Here is a 19,787-nt window from a genome sequence, read left to right as displayed (position 1 = left end):
GTATCATTAACAGCACTTAAACTTGGTTTGTGAAACAGAAAGAAGTCTGAATATAAAAATAATTCAAGCAGATTCTCTTTACAAATTGTATAGTGAATTCAGTATTTGGCAAGACCGTTTTTACTATGTAATGAGCTCCTGAGTGTTTGTCTATTAGCTAAAACTTTTCTATTTTCTTTAAGCCATAAAGCAAAGAAAACCATATACTCAAGTTATACTGAAGTCACAACTTCATTTATGAAAAGAGGTTTGACCAGAAACTCAGTGCAAGTGGCAAAGTTGACCGTTACTGTACAGTATCTGCAAGAAAATAAAATAACTCCACATTGCTCAAGCGGCACGAAATGGCTGTGCCAAAAAAAAAAATTGTCTATAATAAAATCTCAAATAAGTTTCCAACATTAAAATTTTATAAATAAGTACAAATCGAATGATATTGCTGAACTGTGAACCGAGGAAAAAAAAAATTATAGTGTAACAAGTTACCAAACTAGTTCTAGCATCAAAGACAAAAAGGAATGTTGGAACTTGTTCATACAATAGAAATGAAAGCTTCCAGTTTGTAGGATGAGAAAAATTGAGGCATGCAGGGACTTTTGCATATGGATATATATATTTTATATATATTATATATAATATGTACAGTTTAGCTATAAAACTTTGATGTGTAAAGAAGCTGTCTTCAATGAAAAATTGAACATTCAGAGGAAATTCCTGAGTTAGGGTTTTGTGACATGGGCCACTGAGAAAAAAGCTGCGGTTGGGTCCTCAGAGGTGTTATGTCCATCCCTGTTAAGATTGAAATCAACATAGAAAAACAGACAGTGTTGCCACTGCTTCGTTCCCTGCCTGAGCAAGGGATAGCACCATTGTGAAGAGAACTCCTGCTTGTAGAGAGGAGGGAATACTTAAAAACAGTATTGCTGCTAAGACCACTGTAGTGTGCACCAAATACGTTCTTCTAGACAACAAATGAACACTGCCACTGGCTGACTGAAGAACACCTGACCAGGTGTAATGTTAAGGTTACGAGTCACTAGGTGTAATCTTTCCTAGGTTGTTCATCTGTTGTACATTTATCAGTCATTTCCTGACAGAAGTCTACCGTGACCGTTTGGCTGCTCTGCTCTGGTGGAAGCTCCCTCTCGGGGTAAGTACCTGCATCGGCTCCGTCCAGCCCCCTGCCGGCCGAGCAATTTTCCGAGACGTTGTTGGGCAGCCAGGGCACCCCCAGCGGCACGGCGCCCTGCTCCGAGCAGCACTGCATGCTCTCCCCCACACACTGGGGGGTCCCCAGGCCCTGCTCCACCCCAGCTGGGGAAGGGCTGACTGCGGTGGCCACCTGTAGATCCATGGGCCTGAGGACAGGGCAGTATCGGTGGAGAGCTTGGATCTGTTCCGGGCTCTGCATGTCTCTACACACCTCTTGGGAAAGACACGAGAAGTTGTCTAACAATTCCCCCATGCTCGCTTTCAGCTGGTTCCTTTCTGAGAGCAACTTCTCTTTCTCACACACCTGGAAAGGAAAGAAGGCATCTTAGGTTGAGGAAGGGCCATCGACTGGCCGCACACGCTGGGCACGTACGCAGCGATACCCACGATGAACACCAACACGTCACAGTTATTTTTAGATGGCCAAAAGAAAAGCCACAAAAACATCAGGCATTTGACCACCGTGAGGTCTGCGTGGACTGCAGTTTAAGAAACATCTGGAGAAGAACACCTGAGTTGGAAGAGGATGGAGCCAAAAGTTGTTCCCATGAGACAGTCAGTTCCCTTTTTAGACTAAGGCTGCTTGATGGATGTGGAGGTACAGCCCCTCCCCACAACAGATGATGCAAAAACACACTGAAAGAAACATACTGATGGAAAAAAGCCATTACTCTTATAAACAACAAGAAAACAGGGTTTAGTCCCTGAAGTGAGGATACATTGCAGCAATTCAGCTCACCCTCTAACTGCTGGGTCGGTCTGTCATGCTGGGTGACCCACTTTGGCCCGTGTGCCAGCTGAGCCCCAGTTACCACTGAGAGGTGTGTTATTCAGGAGAGGCCTGCACCATGGCTGCACCGTGGCTCATTTTCTCATGTCCTGGCGTTGAATGGTTTGGGTGTGACATAATCGAGACATTTTTATGGAGAGGTATGTGAAAACCCTGAAGGTTGGTGGGCTCCTTAACACTCAGCTCAATGTCATTTCCCCTTTCTTCTGCTCAGTCCCCATCTCCTGTGCTCCCAAATGTCCTTCCCTACCAACATCTAGCCCTAGTGTTTTCAGAGTTTTGCTGTGTCGCCAGCAGCTCCAAGAGGGGCCCAGCTACTGATAACAAGAAAGAGTGAAAGTGTCTGGTGAGACTTATTTTTTCGTGCAGGATTCAGGAACTGGGCAAAGGAGCTCAGGTTGTTCTGCACCCAACATAGCACCGGTAAGGCCACCAGCACACAGTGTTGTGTGACGTGCTGTGGTGGGAGTCATCACCAGCTTAGACCTCCTGTGTCTGCCAAGGCCCCTGAGGGCATGGGGAGCTGCCCTCCCCATGCTCAGGAGTCAGATTTGGGAGGGGAGGCATAGAGCCAGACCCAGCCTGGGGTTACATCGCTAAAAACTGGTGTTGACTCAGTGCACAGTTATTGGGATGGTCCTGCTGTATCACCTCCTGTGTCAGGAAGATGGGCATTCAGCTTGAGGGAGTAGATAAGATTTTGTATTGTGACAGAGCTGTTTCCAGAGCTGAGCTGGCCCCAAAAGCAGCACAGCCATGCACCTCACCTAGTAGCACTGCTAAACCCTAACTGCCTCTACATCTGAGGTGTGAAAACTCTGCAACGCAGATAATCCAACTACGGGTGGTGGTTGGCAGCTGACAGTATTGCCCTGGGTCTGAAGCTTGCACTGAAGTGTACAGCTGTGTGAATGAGGAAGAGAGCAGTGCACATGAAAAGAACCAACTGCTAAAATATTGATAAATCTATCAAGTAAGCATAAAAATAATAAAAAAATAAACAGATGCTCAAGTACATCTTGAAGTAATGAATTATGGAAGAGAATATGCCGGGAGTTTGCAGGGAAAAAAGGGAATGTGAGTGGGTAGATAGATGAGTGAGGGAAAGCAGGCAAAAAAAAAATTACCTATCAAACTCAAGAGGATGCAACCATTTCACTCCCTGTCTGCTGCGAAACCATCTGTGTCAAGAAGATGGGCGACTTACAGGAAGTGTGTGCCGAGGGGGAAAAGGGTCTTTCATAAAAAAGACCCAGCTGAGCGAAAAACCCTTAAACCCTAATACCATTACACAACTCAGGAGACTGGAAATTACTGGTCACAAAGTGGACAGAAGATGAGAAACAGATTTACAGCAATCACATATTGTGTGAAGTCAGCTGGAGTTTCACTGCTGGTCCTCTTAAAAGTAAGATTCTGAAGCAGACAGGTTCTTACTTTTGTAAGACGTCTTTGGACAGCATGTGTTTATATGTACCACTGACCACTTCCCCTTGCATCATGGGGGCTGCATTCTGCTCCTTGTCCCTGTCTTCCAGCTCAGGGGGCTAGGCACTCAGAGAACAACTGGTCTTGCTGTTAAAGACGGAGGCAAAGAAGGCATTCAGTACCTCAGCAGTGTCCTCATCCTTGGTCACTGTTTCCCCCTGCATCCATTAAAGGATGGGGATTCTCCTTTTGTTCCTAATGTATAGAAATATTTTTTATTGTCTTTTATGGCAGTAGGCATATGAAGTTCTAATTGGGCCTTGGCCTTTCTAATTTTCTCCCTGCATCAACCTCACGACATCCTTGTAGTCCTCCTGATTTTCCTGTCCCTTCTTCCAGAGGTCATAAACTTTCCTTTTTTCCCTCAAGTTCCAGCCAAAGCTCTCTGTTCAGCCAGGCTGATCTTCTCCACTGGCTCATCTCTCAGCTCATGGGGACAGCTTGTTCCTGTGCCTCAAAGGTTTCCCTCTTGAAGAATGTCCAGCCTTCTTGGGACTCCTTTGCCCTTCAGAACTGCCTCCCAAGGGAATCTGTTATTCAAGCTGCTAAACAGGCCAAAGTCTGACCTCTGGAAGTCCAAGGCTGCAGTTCTGCTGACCCTCTCCTTACTTCTCTGAGAATCAAAAACTCTGTCAGTTTGTGATCACTGTGCCCAAGACAGCCTCCAACCACCAGTTTCAATTCCAACCACCCGCAATTCCTTCTCTGTTCACAAACAACAGGTCCAGCAGGACACCTTCCCTAATTGGCTCCTTCACCACATACCACTGCATATTCAAGTCCAGCTTGCTAAACAGAAACTTCAACATTGAAGAAGAATTCTGCACCTCAAAGAGCTTTTGATTCTGAAAGTCAGCAAGAGATCAGGCCCACAAGGTCACTCATACACCTTTCATTCATTTCCCCGAGATGCATGTGCATTGGGGAGAGAAGAGGACTTACAAAAATAATTTTGCCTATATGCAGTTGATTATGTTAGACAATTATGGTAATGTCACAGGACTGCATAGAGCTGTTGAACTCCATCTGCAAATGAAGGCTACACTTCAGGTATCATGCTGAACCCCCTGCCTTGCTCCTAGTCCAGCTCTTAACAGTGCTGTCCCTGATGCTCTCCTCTGGACAACACATACTCCTCCCCATCATCAGCTTAGTGTAGAGGGACAGGCATGTGCAGCCCAGACTGGACCTGCTTCTCCTAACAACCTAGATGAGAAGCCGCCCTTTCACCCTGCAGGACCTCTGACTCAGCCCACGCACACTGTGGATTACGCTGGGTGCAGGAAGCACTTGCTCACTACTCTGTTTATCTTTAATGTCATGTTTGCTTTGCTTCGGTGGAGCACTACTCTGAACAATGTTTTGATTTTGGTTTCTTTTTTTTTTTTTTCCCCTGGGGCTTCAGCAGCACAGCATCAGAAGGTTTCACAAGCCTTGATGATTTAAGCCTTCCAACCAGCTTGTGAGGTCAGCGTCCCCTCCCTGTTACAGACGGGAAGCAGACAGGCACAGGCAGTACACGAGGAACCCAAAGTCACGCGGCTCCTGCCATTTGTGAGGTGATGGCAACTCAGCCTCTTCCAGCATATCCCTGCCTCCTTCACACCACGTTTGCTACAGCCTGTGCAGAGAACGAAGCACAATGAAGTCTACGCCAAGGGCCACTTGCGACACACAACCTGTTTTGACAAGAACAAGAAGTTCTTTGCTCACCAGACCCACCAAGTTCAACTGAGAGTTGATCATGCTTTAAATGTGCACACAGGCACTTAAATCAAAGACTCCAGACAACCTTTAATTTCAGTGGAAGCTGGGTACACAGAGATCTCAGTAAGGAAACCAACTTCAGATCCTTTTGTTTTACCTATGTGAATGAATTATCTATCAGCCAAATCTGTGGATGTTCAAAGGCTGGGTTTAACGATGGCCTCCTAAATCTATGCTGTGTAATGCAATTAAACTGTCCAGTCCTGCATGCTGCTTACTCACCCTTCTCCTAACAGCTGAACTGGGACTATTCCATTTTTTTTGATATCCCAGAAAGTTTTCAAGATTTTTAGATGAGGAGAGGAGGTGTTAACCCATTTTGAAGTTCTCACGTTGCATTTCTCCTGCTGAGTGACAGCCTGTAGATGTGTCTTCCTCCATGGCTTGCTTTCTCAATGGGCAAGGGATGACAGGGGAAGAGGAGTAGGGCCCTCAGACCATATGGGCACTGCCACAAAGGAGTGACAGTAGTTTAGTTATGGAGAGGAACAGGCACTTCTGGGCTGTATGTCACTTTCTCATCAGGTGTCAGGATGAGACAAATAAGACGCAAGAGGTATCGACTTCTCTTCACTGACTATAAAGGAAACAAAGACAACTAGCTCCAGCACAGGTATCTATATTGTAGACAGCTGTGGTTAGCCACCCAAACCACACCTGAAGTGTCCATACCATGACTGAGAGAGGAATTTCCTGAGCAGCCATTTAGCTTCACTCCAGTCACCTCACTCCCTTAAAGTGTGGTAGCACTGTACACTGACACCTTGTCACACCAGTGACCCATCCCAAGATGTGCTCTGGCCGCTGAGCAGGGCGTACTTTGCTCTCCTCTCTGAAGCAGGTGACTGTCAAGAGACTCACATCAAGGAGGGTTGCGGCAAATCAAGAGCTGCCACCTGAACCTGGTGCATGGGATGTGAAGGCCAGTGCATTGTGGAGTGGGAACAGGACTTTTGTGTTAGATGGTCCTTCAGTCATGGGGAGGGTTTCAGTCCACAGCACGTCAGGAGCATTGAGAGTAAAGGAGACCGTAGGAGGAAGGTGGAACACAACCTTGCCATCTTGCTGACCTACACTGAGGTATGCCCACTTGCCTGGATTTTCACATTCCTGGCTTTTCACTTCCCTTGCCATTTCTGCCATTTGCTCAGTGGATGAAGAACAAGCACAGTGAGCTGAAACACCCTGAAAATGCTGAGCTGCCTTCTAGCACACCATAGACAGAAAATCTCTATGTACAGATGAAACTGGCCCTGCCACATGACTGTTTGGTCCAAACAGCCTCTGAAGGTCTCTTCACACCTACCTCTTTTGAGCACTCCAGAAATCCCTGACCAATAGATTGCTACAGTAGTTCAGCATGGAAATAGTGCTGGGAGGAGAAGGAAACACCTTTGTGGATGCACCGTAGGTACTGGGGCTAAGTTAAACTGCAAGAAGGGAGCAGTGATACAGGCCTCCCTCCTCTTCCAGCTCACCCAACAATCTGCTCCCGAGATATCAAAATAAAGAGATACCTAGGCCTCATTCCATTGGAGTTCTGTGTTTATCATATATATCATATACACACACACATACTAATACATTCTTGTATATTAAATTCTCTAGTATACTAGTGGCCACCCCTGCTTATGTACAAACCAAGTGAACCCACTGAACACAAGACAGAGATTGCTGTTGGTGTGCTGCTCTTCTGCTGACCGCTGGCCCGACTAGGAAGGCCAGTATCATTAATGGGAAAACCAGCAACTGAACTCCTCCCTCCACTCCCAAATCATACACAAACAACCCAAGGTGCCAGGCCACTGGAGGAAGGAATATACTAATGCACTCACTCACTGCAAACAGCACCCACATGCCAACCCTCCTTCAGGGCTGGGGGTTTACGCCCCAGCACTTCAGCGGCAAGCTGCCTGGTGAGGGCGGGCGGGGACTCACCAGCTTGCGGATCTCACACTCCAGGTTCTGGATGCAGTCCAGCTTCCTCTTGCGGCAGCGCTGGGCTGCGATGCGGTTCTTGCTGCGCCGGCGCACGTCGTGGATGAACTCCAGCTGCTCTGAGGTGAGCTTGTGCATCTTTATCATCATCTGGAAATCATTCCTTGGAAGATCTGTGATTTGATCAACAGGAAAAGGAAGTTTCACCTAAAACAAACACAAGACAAGAGCAGAGAGTCATATGTTGCTTGCTGAATACAAGTCAAGCAACAGCCAGCAGAAGGACGATTACCTGTGCTGCTGCCCCCTGAATAAAAAACACCACGTTGTACACAGAGCAAGTTTTTCACACTCCCTCGTGGCACATTGTGGAGCTCCAGCTGGATTAGCTTATAATTGTACTGAAATCACCAATATAGTTGTATCCCAGGTAAAAATTTCATCTTTCTAAACAGCTCTAATAACAGATCTCTTTGCATAAAAAGAAGGCTCTGCCCATGAAGAGACGTGGCCTTTTGAAAACAGTGAAGTACCTCACTGCTATTAGTTTCAAACTCGTTTCAAGAAACAGGCTATTGCTGCACCAGGAAACCTGTCTGCACAGCCTGCAGGACTGAAAATCTGATTAGGTGCAAGGTTAAAAATGCAACCTGACACCTCAAGCGGATGAAAAATACCATACTGCAATTAGGAAAGGTCACCTAATCAGCATTTCAACTGAGCACTAGACTATACAAGCAGAAAGGGTCAGAGGAGCGTGATGCTGTATCTCCTACCCTGCTAAAATATATGCATTTTGAAATAAGCCAATATCTGCTGACGTGATATTTTTGTAGACTGAAGAGCACCCAAGCTGAATTTCTTGAAAAGAAAACCCAAACAGTCTAAAACCTCAGTTACGTGCAGCAAAACATTCCTTTGGGCCACGAACTGCCATCCTGTTTTGACTGTAGACCATGGGACAGCAGGTCCAGGTTCAGAGTTGAGGAATTCCAACCATCTCTCCAACTGCTACCGATGCTGCGCTAAAGCAAAGCAAACCACAAAGCTCCTGACAGCTTGGAGCCATGAAAACACACTGTCTCAAAAGCTGGAGAATGGTAGATGTGCTCAAAGACTTCTGTTAGCTCTTTTCCCTCAAATCTATCAGCTTGCTCAAATCAAAGTGAGCATCTCTCCCTACAAAACTCGCTTCACTTGTAGCTTGAGACTGATAACACAACAATAAAAAAAATACTGTTCCTCACCGAGCTGCTGCTTTTTGGTGGTCAAATAAGAATCAGTTGACAAAGCTGATGGAGATGACAACTGAGTGACTCAATTGACTCCTTTTTTCGAGTCGTACCCACACTGCCCAAAAGATGGCAGTAAATATTTATGTTTCTGTCCATATTTGGTCTAATACAACCTCTCCAACAAGACTGTTCTGCATAGAGGTTACCAGAGAAGAGCAACTTCCTCCAGCAAAGCAAAAGATATGGGCTGAAAACGTTCCTTGGGTATTTAAAACATGGTTAGCATCTTCAAATGGTGCACTTTTATTATCTGGAGATAAAATAACACCACAGATAAGTTATGTTCATTGGAGAGATGAGTTTGTTTATGCAGAACAGTCTGCACACAGTGGTGGCCTCTGGCACTGACAGTCACAGACCCTCACCAGGTACCTGGACTTGCTGATAACCAGCTCCTTGCCTTGTTTATGAGCTTGCTTTTTCTCGTGCTCTTCTGTCATTGTTCTGTACATCTCCAAGCCTGGGCCACTTGAAAATTCAGTGCAAACACCTACTGCATCTTTTCAGACGATTTCATACCCTGAATATTGTCTCTCTGCCCCACCTGTCCAGGCACTGCTTTGTGACACACTACTTGACAGATCCATTTAAAGCAGCAAGAAACACCAAACACTGCTCCCACCCTCCCCAGATTCTTGCTTGTACACACAAAGGCTGACCTTAGGCACAGTGAGGTGAACTACCTTATTTACAGACTGCTAACTATGACATGAAACCTGTTTGATTTCCCCTCCCTAGCCTTTGGACGGTCAACATAAACTCAGTGTCACCTGTTTTTCTCTCAAGCTTCAACCAAGGTCTGAAAATGAAAACAGCCTGTGCCTTCCTCTGAAAGGCACCACAGTTTCACCACAAAAACAGTCTTTTCACGTTCCCATTTCCTTATTTTCTTAAGCGCAAAGCGGAAAGCAATGTTAACTTTATTTCTCCCTCTCCCTTTCAAAATATATTTACTTGCAAGGAAGAGATGTGCTTGGAGCTGGAATAGGAATGAAAGGGAAGCAACTTAAACCTGTGAGATAAAAGTTGCTGAAGGGAAATGGAAAAATAAATAGAAACAGATTCATAAGAAAAAAATAATGGCTTGAAAATAAAGCCATCTACACAGCAGCCCAGAGACTGCTATCGGTAAACCCAGCATAATCCCACTCCTGTCAGCAGCCGCGCTGCGCAGGATTAAAAACGTGAAAGGGAGAGTGGAAGTGAGTCAGACTCATTTCCTTCACCATTCATTCGCAGCATTTTTATTGCCTGTCTCCCTCTCCGCAATTAGCTGTCAAGTGAATAAAAAACCCACCAAGCCTCTGGCACGGGCGCAGCGAGTAACTGCGCCAGGGCGCTGCTGCCGTGAGAGGCTGGCCATGCTCTGCATCCCCACGGGGCAGGACTTCCAGTCAGGATTTGTCGTGACAGAGGGGTAGGTGAGTTAATTTGCAAAAGCCAGCGACTGTGCCATGGGTGGGACTCACCTGACCCACTTAGAGCCGTCTGAAATGATGAGTTGGGATCAGCTACTGTCCATGTCCCTGCTGGTGGCATCGAGGACAGAGAGGAGACTTACAAAAGATGCTGCATCTTATAGCATCTAAGGTGAGTGAGAGAAACATTGCCTGAGGTGTCTGAAAAAGGACAGTCAGTCTCTTCTAAGATACATAAGAGAAAAAAATCAACTATGTTTTCTTGTAAACTTTTCTGTGTAACAACTGCGAATCTGACACAGGAAATGACTGCGTACGGTTTGGTTTGGACTATTTCAGATGAGAAATGTAAGCGGGATCCCTACTCCTTCTAGGAGCTATTCCAGCCAGAGCTAACCTCACAGAGTATTAAAATCCTCCCTACCAGCACAATTACTCTGTCCCTGCATTTTTACACCACACAACAGAAAAACCAACCAACACTTTCTGTCACCACTGCAGCCTCTGTTGCCCCCGGCTCTGGCTGATGCACCCCTGAGAGGATGGCCAACCCACCCTGGAGAAAAAGAGAACTTGTTTATGATTTTATGGAATTTTTATCCCTTGTATTACCATTAGGATCATAGAATCATGGAATCATGGAATGATTTTGGTTGGAAAAGACCTTTAAGGTCATCAGGTCTAAACACTAGCCTAACACTAGTAAGCCCAGCACTAAACTGTGTCCCTGAGCAGCACAGCTACACGCCAGTGTGAATGTCATCGCTTTGAGTGGCCACGCAAGGGCAGCCAGTGAAGGCAGACAGGGCAGCCACTGACCCGGCACACGGAAGGCCCACATAAAGCCAACTCACTCCTTTGAGCTTCACTAGCTAGTGCCAGCTTAGATCTATGCCAGTTACTGCTCTGCTCCTCACATGTTGTACTAGTTGCTGCTGCTGCTGCTCTCCCTCCTTTCTTTCTCTTTGGAATAAAGGAAAGGACCAAGGTTTTGTATTTACTCACGTTAAAATATAAATGTTAAATGTTGGGAATTTCTTATCTCACAAGTAACACCAGCTTTTTCACTCTTTCTTTCTATCTAGATTTCAACATCACCTTCCTTAGGAGTCATTATTGCAGCCTTTCAATACTTAAAGGGGGCCTGTAAGAAAGATGGGGACAGTCTTTTTAGCAGTGTTGCAAAAGAACAAGGAGCCATGGTTTTAAACTAAAAGACGGTAGATTCAGACTAGATATAAGAAGAATCTTTTTACAACGAGGGCATTGAAACACCAGAACAAGTTGCCCAGAGAAGCTGTAGATGCCTTATCCCTGAAGTGCTGAAGGTCAGCCTGGACAGGTCTTTGAGTAACCTGATCCACTGGAAAAACATCCCTGCCCATGGCAGGGTGGTTGGGCTAGACGATCTTTTGAGGTCCCTTCCAACCCAAAGCATTCTATGATTCCATGATTCCTTGATCTGCCAAGGGCTAGTAAAGACAACAAACTTCCCAAGTCTGGCATAACATCACAGTACTAACAGGATTCATACATTAACCATAAGAAAAAGGAATCATTATGTATTAGTCAAAGGAGGGTGGAGCTCAAGGTACCATGCTGACCTTTACAAATCCTTCCAAATCTTGGTCAGTTGCTCCAGAGTTGTAAGAAATAAAACTATTGCCTTAATGCCTTTAAATTTAAAGCCCTTGGAAAGTTCTCAGGACCCACCCAAGCAATTTAGCACAGGGGCTTAATCATATCAATGGGCTTTTTTTGATGTAGAAAGGTGTAATTTACTTTACATAAAAGAGTCCAATACAGTAATGTTGTTTTTCCTAGTATCTTGCTTAGCATGAATGCTCAGGAAGAAATTCATCCCTGGATACAAACTGAGGTGTGTCCGTCTCTCACTTGTCTAAACACTATTTCAGACACCACTTTTGGTCCCACAGAATAGGAACCTACCTGATTTCACCTGGACAGAGGCTATCTTAAGAAGCACAAAGCCAACGGGCCACACTTAAGTGTAAGACACAGGACAGGCAGGATGTATTCTCACTCATTTCCTCACCCCACTGTCTACTGGCATAGGTAAAGCCCTCAAAGAATCTCTCCTTTTCAGATGTAGTGTCAACAACACCAAGATGGCAGAGGTCTGCAAAAGAAGTGAGCCCGAACAGTGAATAGCTGTCATTGTGTCAACAAACCAGGTCTGAAATGGCCTTGATCATCAGGTCCCACTGCAAACGGCTTGCTCCATCTGCCACAACACAACAGTGGTCATGTGGTTGCCTGAGGTTAACTCCAGCCTCACCTCCTGAGGGCCATGAGACGTGTTTGGGTGACCAACTGCTGCCAGAGAGGGTCTAAGCACTGCTACGTGCTTAGAGGAGGCAGCCTGGGTAACCTTTTGGTTTGCCACCTGCCTCAGAGAACATGGGGAAGGGGCTAGTCTCATGGTTGAGGGTTTTAACCCAGTGGTGAGGAGATTTGGATAGAGTTCTCATCCTTTAGCCCATGAGCTGGACTTGCAATCAGCTCACACACTGCTGGTGCTTAAAATGTTGGGCTGACCTTTTCCCGTTCACTGCTCGCAGTGTACCCTGCCTCCCTCCCTTCAAAGGGCACAAGAGTACAACACTCCTGCCCATTAACAAGCTTTTCTGAGACCAGAGATAATACAGAAACCCCGACAGAAGGCAAAGGTTCATTTAAGAAGGGCAGATCAGGCAGTGGAATGAGGGAAGATAAAGTGCAGTATTGCTCTGAAAAATCTGCTTTTGCATAAAAAAGTCAAGAACTGGAGAGTCCTTCGAGAGCTCCAGTAAGGTCTTCAGCTCATGGCACAACAGGAGCATTGTAGGCTGCAATGAAACAATACAGTATTTAAAAGGACCTTCCTGCAGTTTCAAGCTTGTAACAGAAAACTCTCAGTGTTGTAATTCAGTAACTCTCTGCTACCAGCATGGATACCACTCATACTGAAGAGAGGAAAAGAAAACAAAACTGCCATGAAGTTGATCTTGGAAGACTGATGTTTGACAAGACTACGTTTAACCAGATGTTGCCAAACAATTCCCAGTGCTCTGCTATGTTGCTGAAGATCCTGGTCAGGATAACATCCACCAGAGAAGAACATGGAGAGGAACTTTCCCATTTTCAAATTTGTAAACCTAGCAAGGTCGGGAAAACTGATGTGACCCATCACCAAATTCTGGGGAAGAACTACATACGAAACCAAATTAACAACGTAACATGTCTTTTTCTTGGTTGTCCCTCTTTCTCTTCACTAAGTAGAAATATTAAGCAGTGAAGAAGACTCAGCTTAGGTAACTCAGCACAGCTCCAGCAGATTTTTAGTAGAGCAATTTTGGTTTATGCCCTTTTACTGGGGCTCTGACTTCTAGTACTTTGCTAAGCATCAGCAGACAAACAGAGAAAGGGTGGCTGCCTGTCACTTCACATGGAGGGGTCTGGGCTCTCACTGAACGTTATTTGCCTATAATATCCTCAATGGTCCAATTGCATTAGGTTTGCCTTTATGAAAATTTCCTTTGAAAAGTGAGTCACCCAGGTGGTAAATTCTTTCAAAATACAAATGACACATTCAATGCAATTCTCTAGACAATAATAGTTCTTGGAAAACTCCACCTCTTACCTCCTCCTACCCTTGTTTATTCTTTTCCTAAGAAAACTCACTCACCAAATTAGACTAAGCTGAGATTTCTTTCTAACTGATTCAGTAGTACAATATTTTTTACAAGTTTTCCAGCAGAAAAAAAAAAACACAGATGCTTGCTGAAGACAAAGAACATCAAGAAAAGTAGGTAGTGCTGAAGTTTCTGCTCCTAAGTAGGTTAACAGATTGACAGACTATTTCCTTCTCAACAATTCATTATTTCAAGGCTTATTGTTTTGTTGTTGCTATTTTAAACAGGATTGTCAGAACCTGCCTGCAAGCACCAAGCATAAGCCTTCTCTCCAGTATTATATCCCAATAATTGATTTTTAACAACCTGTGGAGGCCTTAGGGAGCTGGGTGAAAAGAGCAACATAAACTGTTAAATATTTCTGTGAAGTCCCAGCAGCTTAACAGCCCCATTCCTGCAACTCCGTGACATGGGGACATTTGCTGTGTCTATCATGAAGTCTTCAGAAAGGGAGATCTCAGGAGGTTCCGAGTGGCTCCTTTCACAGAAGGAAAATCACAGGCAAAGACATCCCAGAGAGGATTTACCAGTGGTATTACATGGACCGTCACCTCCTCTGACACTTGAGATGCTGCCTTCACCTGCTATGGGACAAGGAGGCTGGCCACAGAGTGGGGTTAACTTCACCCACACAGCACTCATGCCAAGCCCTAGCACCCCACTTTTGTCAAGAAACACTTGGTCACGTGCTCCTGAGCTGCATCCATCTGCAGGAAAGCAGAGTGGCCAAAAAAAGCAGAGAGAGGAAACCTTTCACCTGCTTCTTGCATAATAATACACTGGCAAATGATGTATTGTGACATTAAATTCCAGCACTGACAGCACTCCCAGACCCATATCAAGACCAAGAAGGTCCAAATTCCAGGGGAACCGAGCAGCCCCATGAGATAACCGAGGGTCAGAGTTCATCAGGCTTATTCCCATCAGGCTATCCCACCCAAACAAAAGCCCACCCACAGCCAAAGAGCCTGCACGACTGCTCTCCAGAGGTGTGACCTCCTGCGTGTCACCCCCAGCTATCTTATCAGATGCTTTTTGAAGAGAAGCCCAGCAAACACTGGGTGATCTGATATGGCAGGGAACAAGAGACCCATCTGGGAAGCTGTCAGGACAGCAAGGGCAAACCGACAATTTCGGGAATGGAGGAAGATTCCCATGCAGCTTGCAGCCCATTTCAGACTACAGTGAGTCTCTCCCACTGTTTTAATGGCAGGCAAACTGCTAGAAGCAGGTAGAGCGACTTAGACAAGAACTTCCCGCTGCTTCTGGCTATTTTCTACTGCCTGGTTTAACATATCCTTCCTCGAGGTTTCCACAGCAGTGGATCTTGCAGGATACACTCCCCAAGTCGCTGCGTAAACACGGCATTGTTTAATCAGGTTGCAACGTCCTTGTATTTGTAGCAACCTCTACAATTTTGTTTTTCAGACAATATCTGTGTTGAAGCACTGGTGTGATCTGTTTACTCTTGGCATGTTCAGGATAGTGCAGTGCAACCTCATGGAGCAGTAATTTCCTCACCACATTTTTAATGCCTAGCAGTTCTCATCAAAATGCTTTGCTAAAAAAAAAAAAAAAAAAGGAAAAAAACAAACAAAGCAGCAGCCTTATCAGCAGTCCCAGAGAGAAAAAACTTGCTCAGCACAGTACAGAAAGCCTTCCTAGGAGGAAACTAGCAGCAAAGTCAAGAGTGAAGCAAACCCTTCCCAGCTCTGCCCTAGAGCCAGACACATCTGCCTGCCAGCAGCACACCAAGAAAGCCTCCCATAGCCCACCTGCTACCTCCTCTCATGGATGTCCATCCTCTCATCCATACTTTACTTTCTTTGGGAAACCACCACCAATCCCCGATAACCTCCTCATTTGCCTTGTCTGGGCTCGTTTCTGCTGCAGCATCTCCACACAATTAGCCAATTATGACAGTTAATTAATCAGCAAACCCCAAAAGGCTGACCTCCCGCCCTCTTCCCTGCCTCATGCTGCGCATTAGCCCTTGCTGAGCAAGCAGCACGTGTGGGTGAAGATCCACCATTCCTCTCAGTCCTGCTCCCTCCTGCCCCTCTAAAGGCAGGACTTCACTGGGTAACCTTGGCATGGCCAATCAGGGCAGCTCTGCCGTAGGCTTCCCAAATGAAGTCCCACACACAGCATCCCAGCCAGCCTTCCAGGGAGACTCCTCTTCCTTCCACACTGTCCCCAGCTCACAACATGGGGGCAAACAAAAACCACTGGTACAGCATGACAGGGGTTAGGGCACCAGAGGCTCCCCAGGCTCTTCAGCCCTGCCTCAGAGGTAATAAACCAACTAAAGGAACCACACACATCTGTCTGAAAGGTATCTTCCAGAGCCTGGGATGTAACTGGAGTAAGGATTGAGGGATAAAATAAAACTCACTCCTTTCACCCCTAGCCCACAACTAAGCCCACCTGGTTGTGAACGGGGTGCTCAGAGCATGTGAAACCCCCAACTTGCAGTCATTGCTCCCCGTGCTGAACCATAAGCTGGCAGTGGAGCATTTCAGCATTACTACAGGAGCCAGACAGTCGATTCTACCCAGATGCTCCCCAGGTCATGCAATTTCCTAATGAAACTCTGTGAAAACATCCAGTGCTTTTTTAGTTTCTGGACTCCACAACACATCTCTGTGATTTCAATGTTCCCTCAAACTAGTGACTTCACAGAGACAGTTTATTCATTCACGGTTGGCCAGTTATCCCTGCCGAATCTCCAGCTGGCCCACCTCTAGTTTTAGAGTGGGCCCTCTTTCTCCTCCCTCTTGTGGGAGAGCTGCATGGAAATTCACAGCTTGGTCTTCAGCCCCAGACCACCCCACGGCCATTCTCCTGACAATCCTGGAAATGAAAGGCTAACTTCTCTTTGAAACCATTTATGCAATGGCTGCTAAAGCTCACCACCAAACAAAGTGGGGTCACAGGCAGGAAACGTCACCTCAGCTGTCACTTAATAGAGGCAAGTCCTGTTACCTGCACGTGTGAGACACGCACAGAGGGAAGGTGACCAGAATATCGTTCCCACAGCTGACGGTGGCCAACTATACAACTAACCCTTCAAGTTATTTCACACCTCTTCCTCCTTCCGCTCTGCCTGTCTCCTCTGCTCGGGCTGTCAGCAATACACAGCAGGGCTCTTCAAGTGGGCTGCCCAAACATGGCTGTCAGCGAAGGCACAGCCTGAAGTTGCTCAAACTCACCAGGAGCAACAACAAGTGGAGCCGGACCCACCTCCGCCAATTAAGGCTGAGGAGCAGCGCTCTGTGCTGTGCAGGTGGGTGAGGGAGGGAGGAGGACAGGACTCTGCTAGCAGACTCCTAAGCACATCAACATGCTCTCATCGTTCAGCAGTCTGCTATTGTGCCATAGCCAAATCCTGGTAAGCGCCAAATACCTCGGAGGTCAAGCGGACCTATTTACGTGAAGTCCACCGCGTGCACTCAGCTGATGAGGAAATAAACAGAAGTTACTCTTTGCCTCCATAAACAAAGAAAGCACTGGGGAAACGCCAAGTTGCTGGAGAGAATCAAGGGGCGATTAATTGGGTCACAATGACTGCGATATATGTACTTATCTTAAATCCCTACCTCATGCCCTCTGTCTTGCACAGGACATGATTCACTGTCTGCTTCTGAGAATGACCCAGACTCATCGCTGGAGTTTGTTCCATAGGATGGCTCACATTTAATCTGGGCTCGGACCGGGTTGTACAATCCATCCCCCACCACACCGGGCTCCTGGTGCTCGGGCGCCAGGAACCGGGGGCCTTGGGAGCAAGGGGAAGAGGAGAGCTCACACAGGCGCAGGCTGCAGGGAGAGCCGCCGCTGCCGTCCTCAGCGTACGAGTAGGAAGAGCACGAGCTGGAGGTCCTGGTTCTGGTTTCCAGAGGAGGAGAGCGAGGGCAAACTTTAATTGGCACCGGGCAGCTGGTGTTCGGCCGCATCCTTCCCGGCAGGTGATCGGCTGCCAGCGCGCTGTGGGAATAGGTCTGGGAGCTGGGGAGGGACTGGCTACCGCCAGCCCACAGACCCTTCGGCACCGGCTCGGCAAGGTCTTTGTCCAAGCTGCTCACGCCAGAATACGAATGCACCGAAGTGTTTACTTGGTCGCAAGCATTCGAAGAGAATATAACACTCCTCCTGTCCAGTTCCCCTTCTTGCTTACAGAGAGTTTCAAAGCCGGGCCCCCTGAGTGGCGATCCCACTGTGAAGCTGGAAGCATCCTTCTGCATGGCATGGGACTGCCCATAGTTCCCCGTGAAAGGGACGTAATCAGTTTTGTGGTCACCCTGAGTTGTCCCTTTTTCAAAAGGGCATGCTGGACTCCTGCCAAAGTGCTGCTGGGAAGTGCTGGGGAAGCCAACCAGATCTATGCTTTTTGTTCTGTTGAAGAAAGACCGCAAGCAAGAAGGAGAGGACCCGCTTTTTGGCCTGTCGACGCAAGTGGGGCTTGGCTGTTTCCTGTCCATTTCAACATCCCCTTCTTTATCCCTGATGTCAGGTTCGTCTCCGGACAGGCAAAGTGTGATGCTCTCTTCATCGTTCTCTTCGTTCGGAGGCTCGCTTTTTATCTGCCCCATAGCAAGTCCTGATTTGAGGCCATTTCCAGAGCTCTCTTCGCTGAATGTGCTTGCGAAACCTGAGGTACTGATGTGTGATGTGTTGTAGACATTCTTGGTACAAGCAAGCTGGTATTTCTTGTATCTGGGGTACCGTGTCACTACATCTTTGTCCAAATTGTCCTTGCTGTCTCTCAGCACGTCCGAGTCGGGCAGCATCCCTTCGCCTTTGTCTGCTCCGGCAACAGTGGTTTCAAAATTGAAGGGCTCCTGGTGCATCCTCTCTCTTGGGCAAGATATTTTTGACGTCTCCGATTCCATCGTCTCCTCCTCATCTCCATCCGAGTTCTCCTCATCATGCATGCGCTGACAGGTGGTATCTTTTTTGCAGAGGAACAGGCCATCTTCGTTGTTCAGCAGCTGCGTCTGAAGGAAGCTGAAGCAGGAGTCCTCCAGGTTGTGCATGCGCAGGAACTCCGCGCAGTGGATGACCTCCTGGATGTTTTCTCTGCTGAGTAACAGCTTAGCAGTGTAGGCAAACTGTAACAATGGACCAAATCCCCTGACAGTGACCTGCAAAAACAAGAGAGGGAAATTGCCACTGTTACCATCAGCTCTTGCCATCATCCCAAGTACCCCACTGTGCAGTTAGATAAGCTAACAGATCCAGCCAGTGTCCAGAAATAAATACTGATGGGTACCAGTTATTGTTCTATCACATCAGCAATGATGCTACATCCACTACCCAGTGCTGCTTCCTTTATGTTGCTCCTGTACGTCACTGTACAGGCTAAGCTGGGCACTATCTTCCCAAATACCTTGAAGACCTATGAACTCAGCCTCTGTTCCTGTGAAAGTCTGAAAAAAACCCAGACTGGCAGGGACACTGTTAATTCTTAGATGGATCTTATTTTAACTGTGATGCAGCATGGTACCATGAAAGTACCAATTCAAAAGTATCAATTCTTCTGCCCTGATGGAAGCTCTGGTGAACAACAGTTTCAAGCTTAAGATACCTCTCAAATCCCCAAAGGGGTTTTGGAAGGAGACATGTAGTATTATAGCAAAATTAAACTGAAAATATCTTTCTGCCTCTTTCAGGAGCAAATCAGTTTCTTTTCTTCTTCTCAAATTTTTGCAAGCCAGTGCTGAATAAATAATAGAGAAGTACTGACTGCACAGCTCTCTCCTCCATCCCGTGGAGATTATTCTCCCCATACTGTTCCCAATTTTAGTGAGTCTAAGGTACTGCTAGCAGAAAAGAAATCCATATTCAGGTAGCTCAAGTGACATAAATCACTTCGGGTCCTCAGTGCTTAATTTTCCACCATGTTCTTCCTAGAAAGAGTAACAACTGTTTCCAGGAGAATGATCTCCAACCAGTTGCTCCAGGTCTCATTTATGCATCACTACTGGTCCTTTTTTCTCATCTTACCATCTGTATTTTACATTCACATACCATATACTAAAAAATACACACTTCCCTCCCTCAATTTTTTACAGTGTATCTTCTCACGTAACTATCAAATAACTTGCAAAGCCACATGGTAAACTATAGATATTGTCTATCTTTTTACCAAAAATGCACTGGCACTAACTTCTTTTCCATTTCT

The 19,787-nt window shown here is 46.4% G+C and overlaps 1 protein-coding gene across 1 annotated transcript in view; it reads right to left on the bottom strand.

Annotated features, from left to right (window-relative positions):
• Positions 1 to 1,036: 1,036 nt before the first annotated feature.
• Positions 1,037 to 19,787, bottom strand: part of BACH2 (BTB and CNC homology 1, basic leucine zipper transcription factor 2) — a 102,941-nt gene continuing 84,190 nt past the window's right edge. Inside the window, exons 4-6 of the mRNA XM_008945119.1 lie at positions 17,203 to 18,747; positions 7,196 to 7,402; positions 1,037 to 1,516 (exon numbers count right to left, since the gene is read on the bottom strand). Of these exons, the coding sequence (XP_008943367.1) occupies positions 1,037 to 1,516; positions 7,196 to 7,402; positions 17,203 to 18,747 (2,232 nt within the window). The remainder of the gene's footprint in view (positions 1,517 to 7,195; positions 7,403 to 17,202; positions 18,748 to 19,787) is intronic.

The sequence above is a fragment of the Merops nubicus genome, unplaced genomic scaffold (genome assembly GCF_000691845.1).
Source record: "Merops nubicus isolate BGI_N331 unplaced genomic scaffold, ASM69184v1 scaffold7998, whole genome shotgun sequence".
Classification (NCBI taxonomy): domain Eukaryota; kingdom Metazoa; phylum Chordata; class Aves; order Coraciiformes; family Meropidae; genus Merops; species Merops nubicus.
Note: the sequence above shows the minus strand (reverse complement) of the source record. Positions and strands in the feature narration are given on the sequence as shown.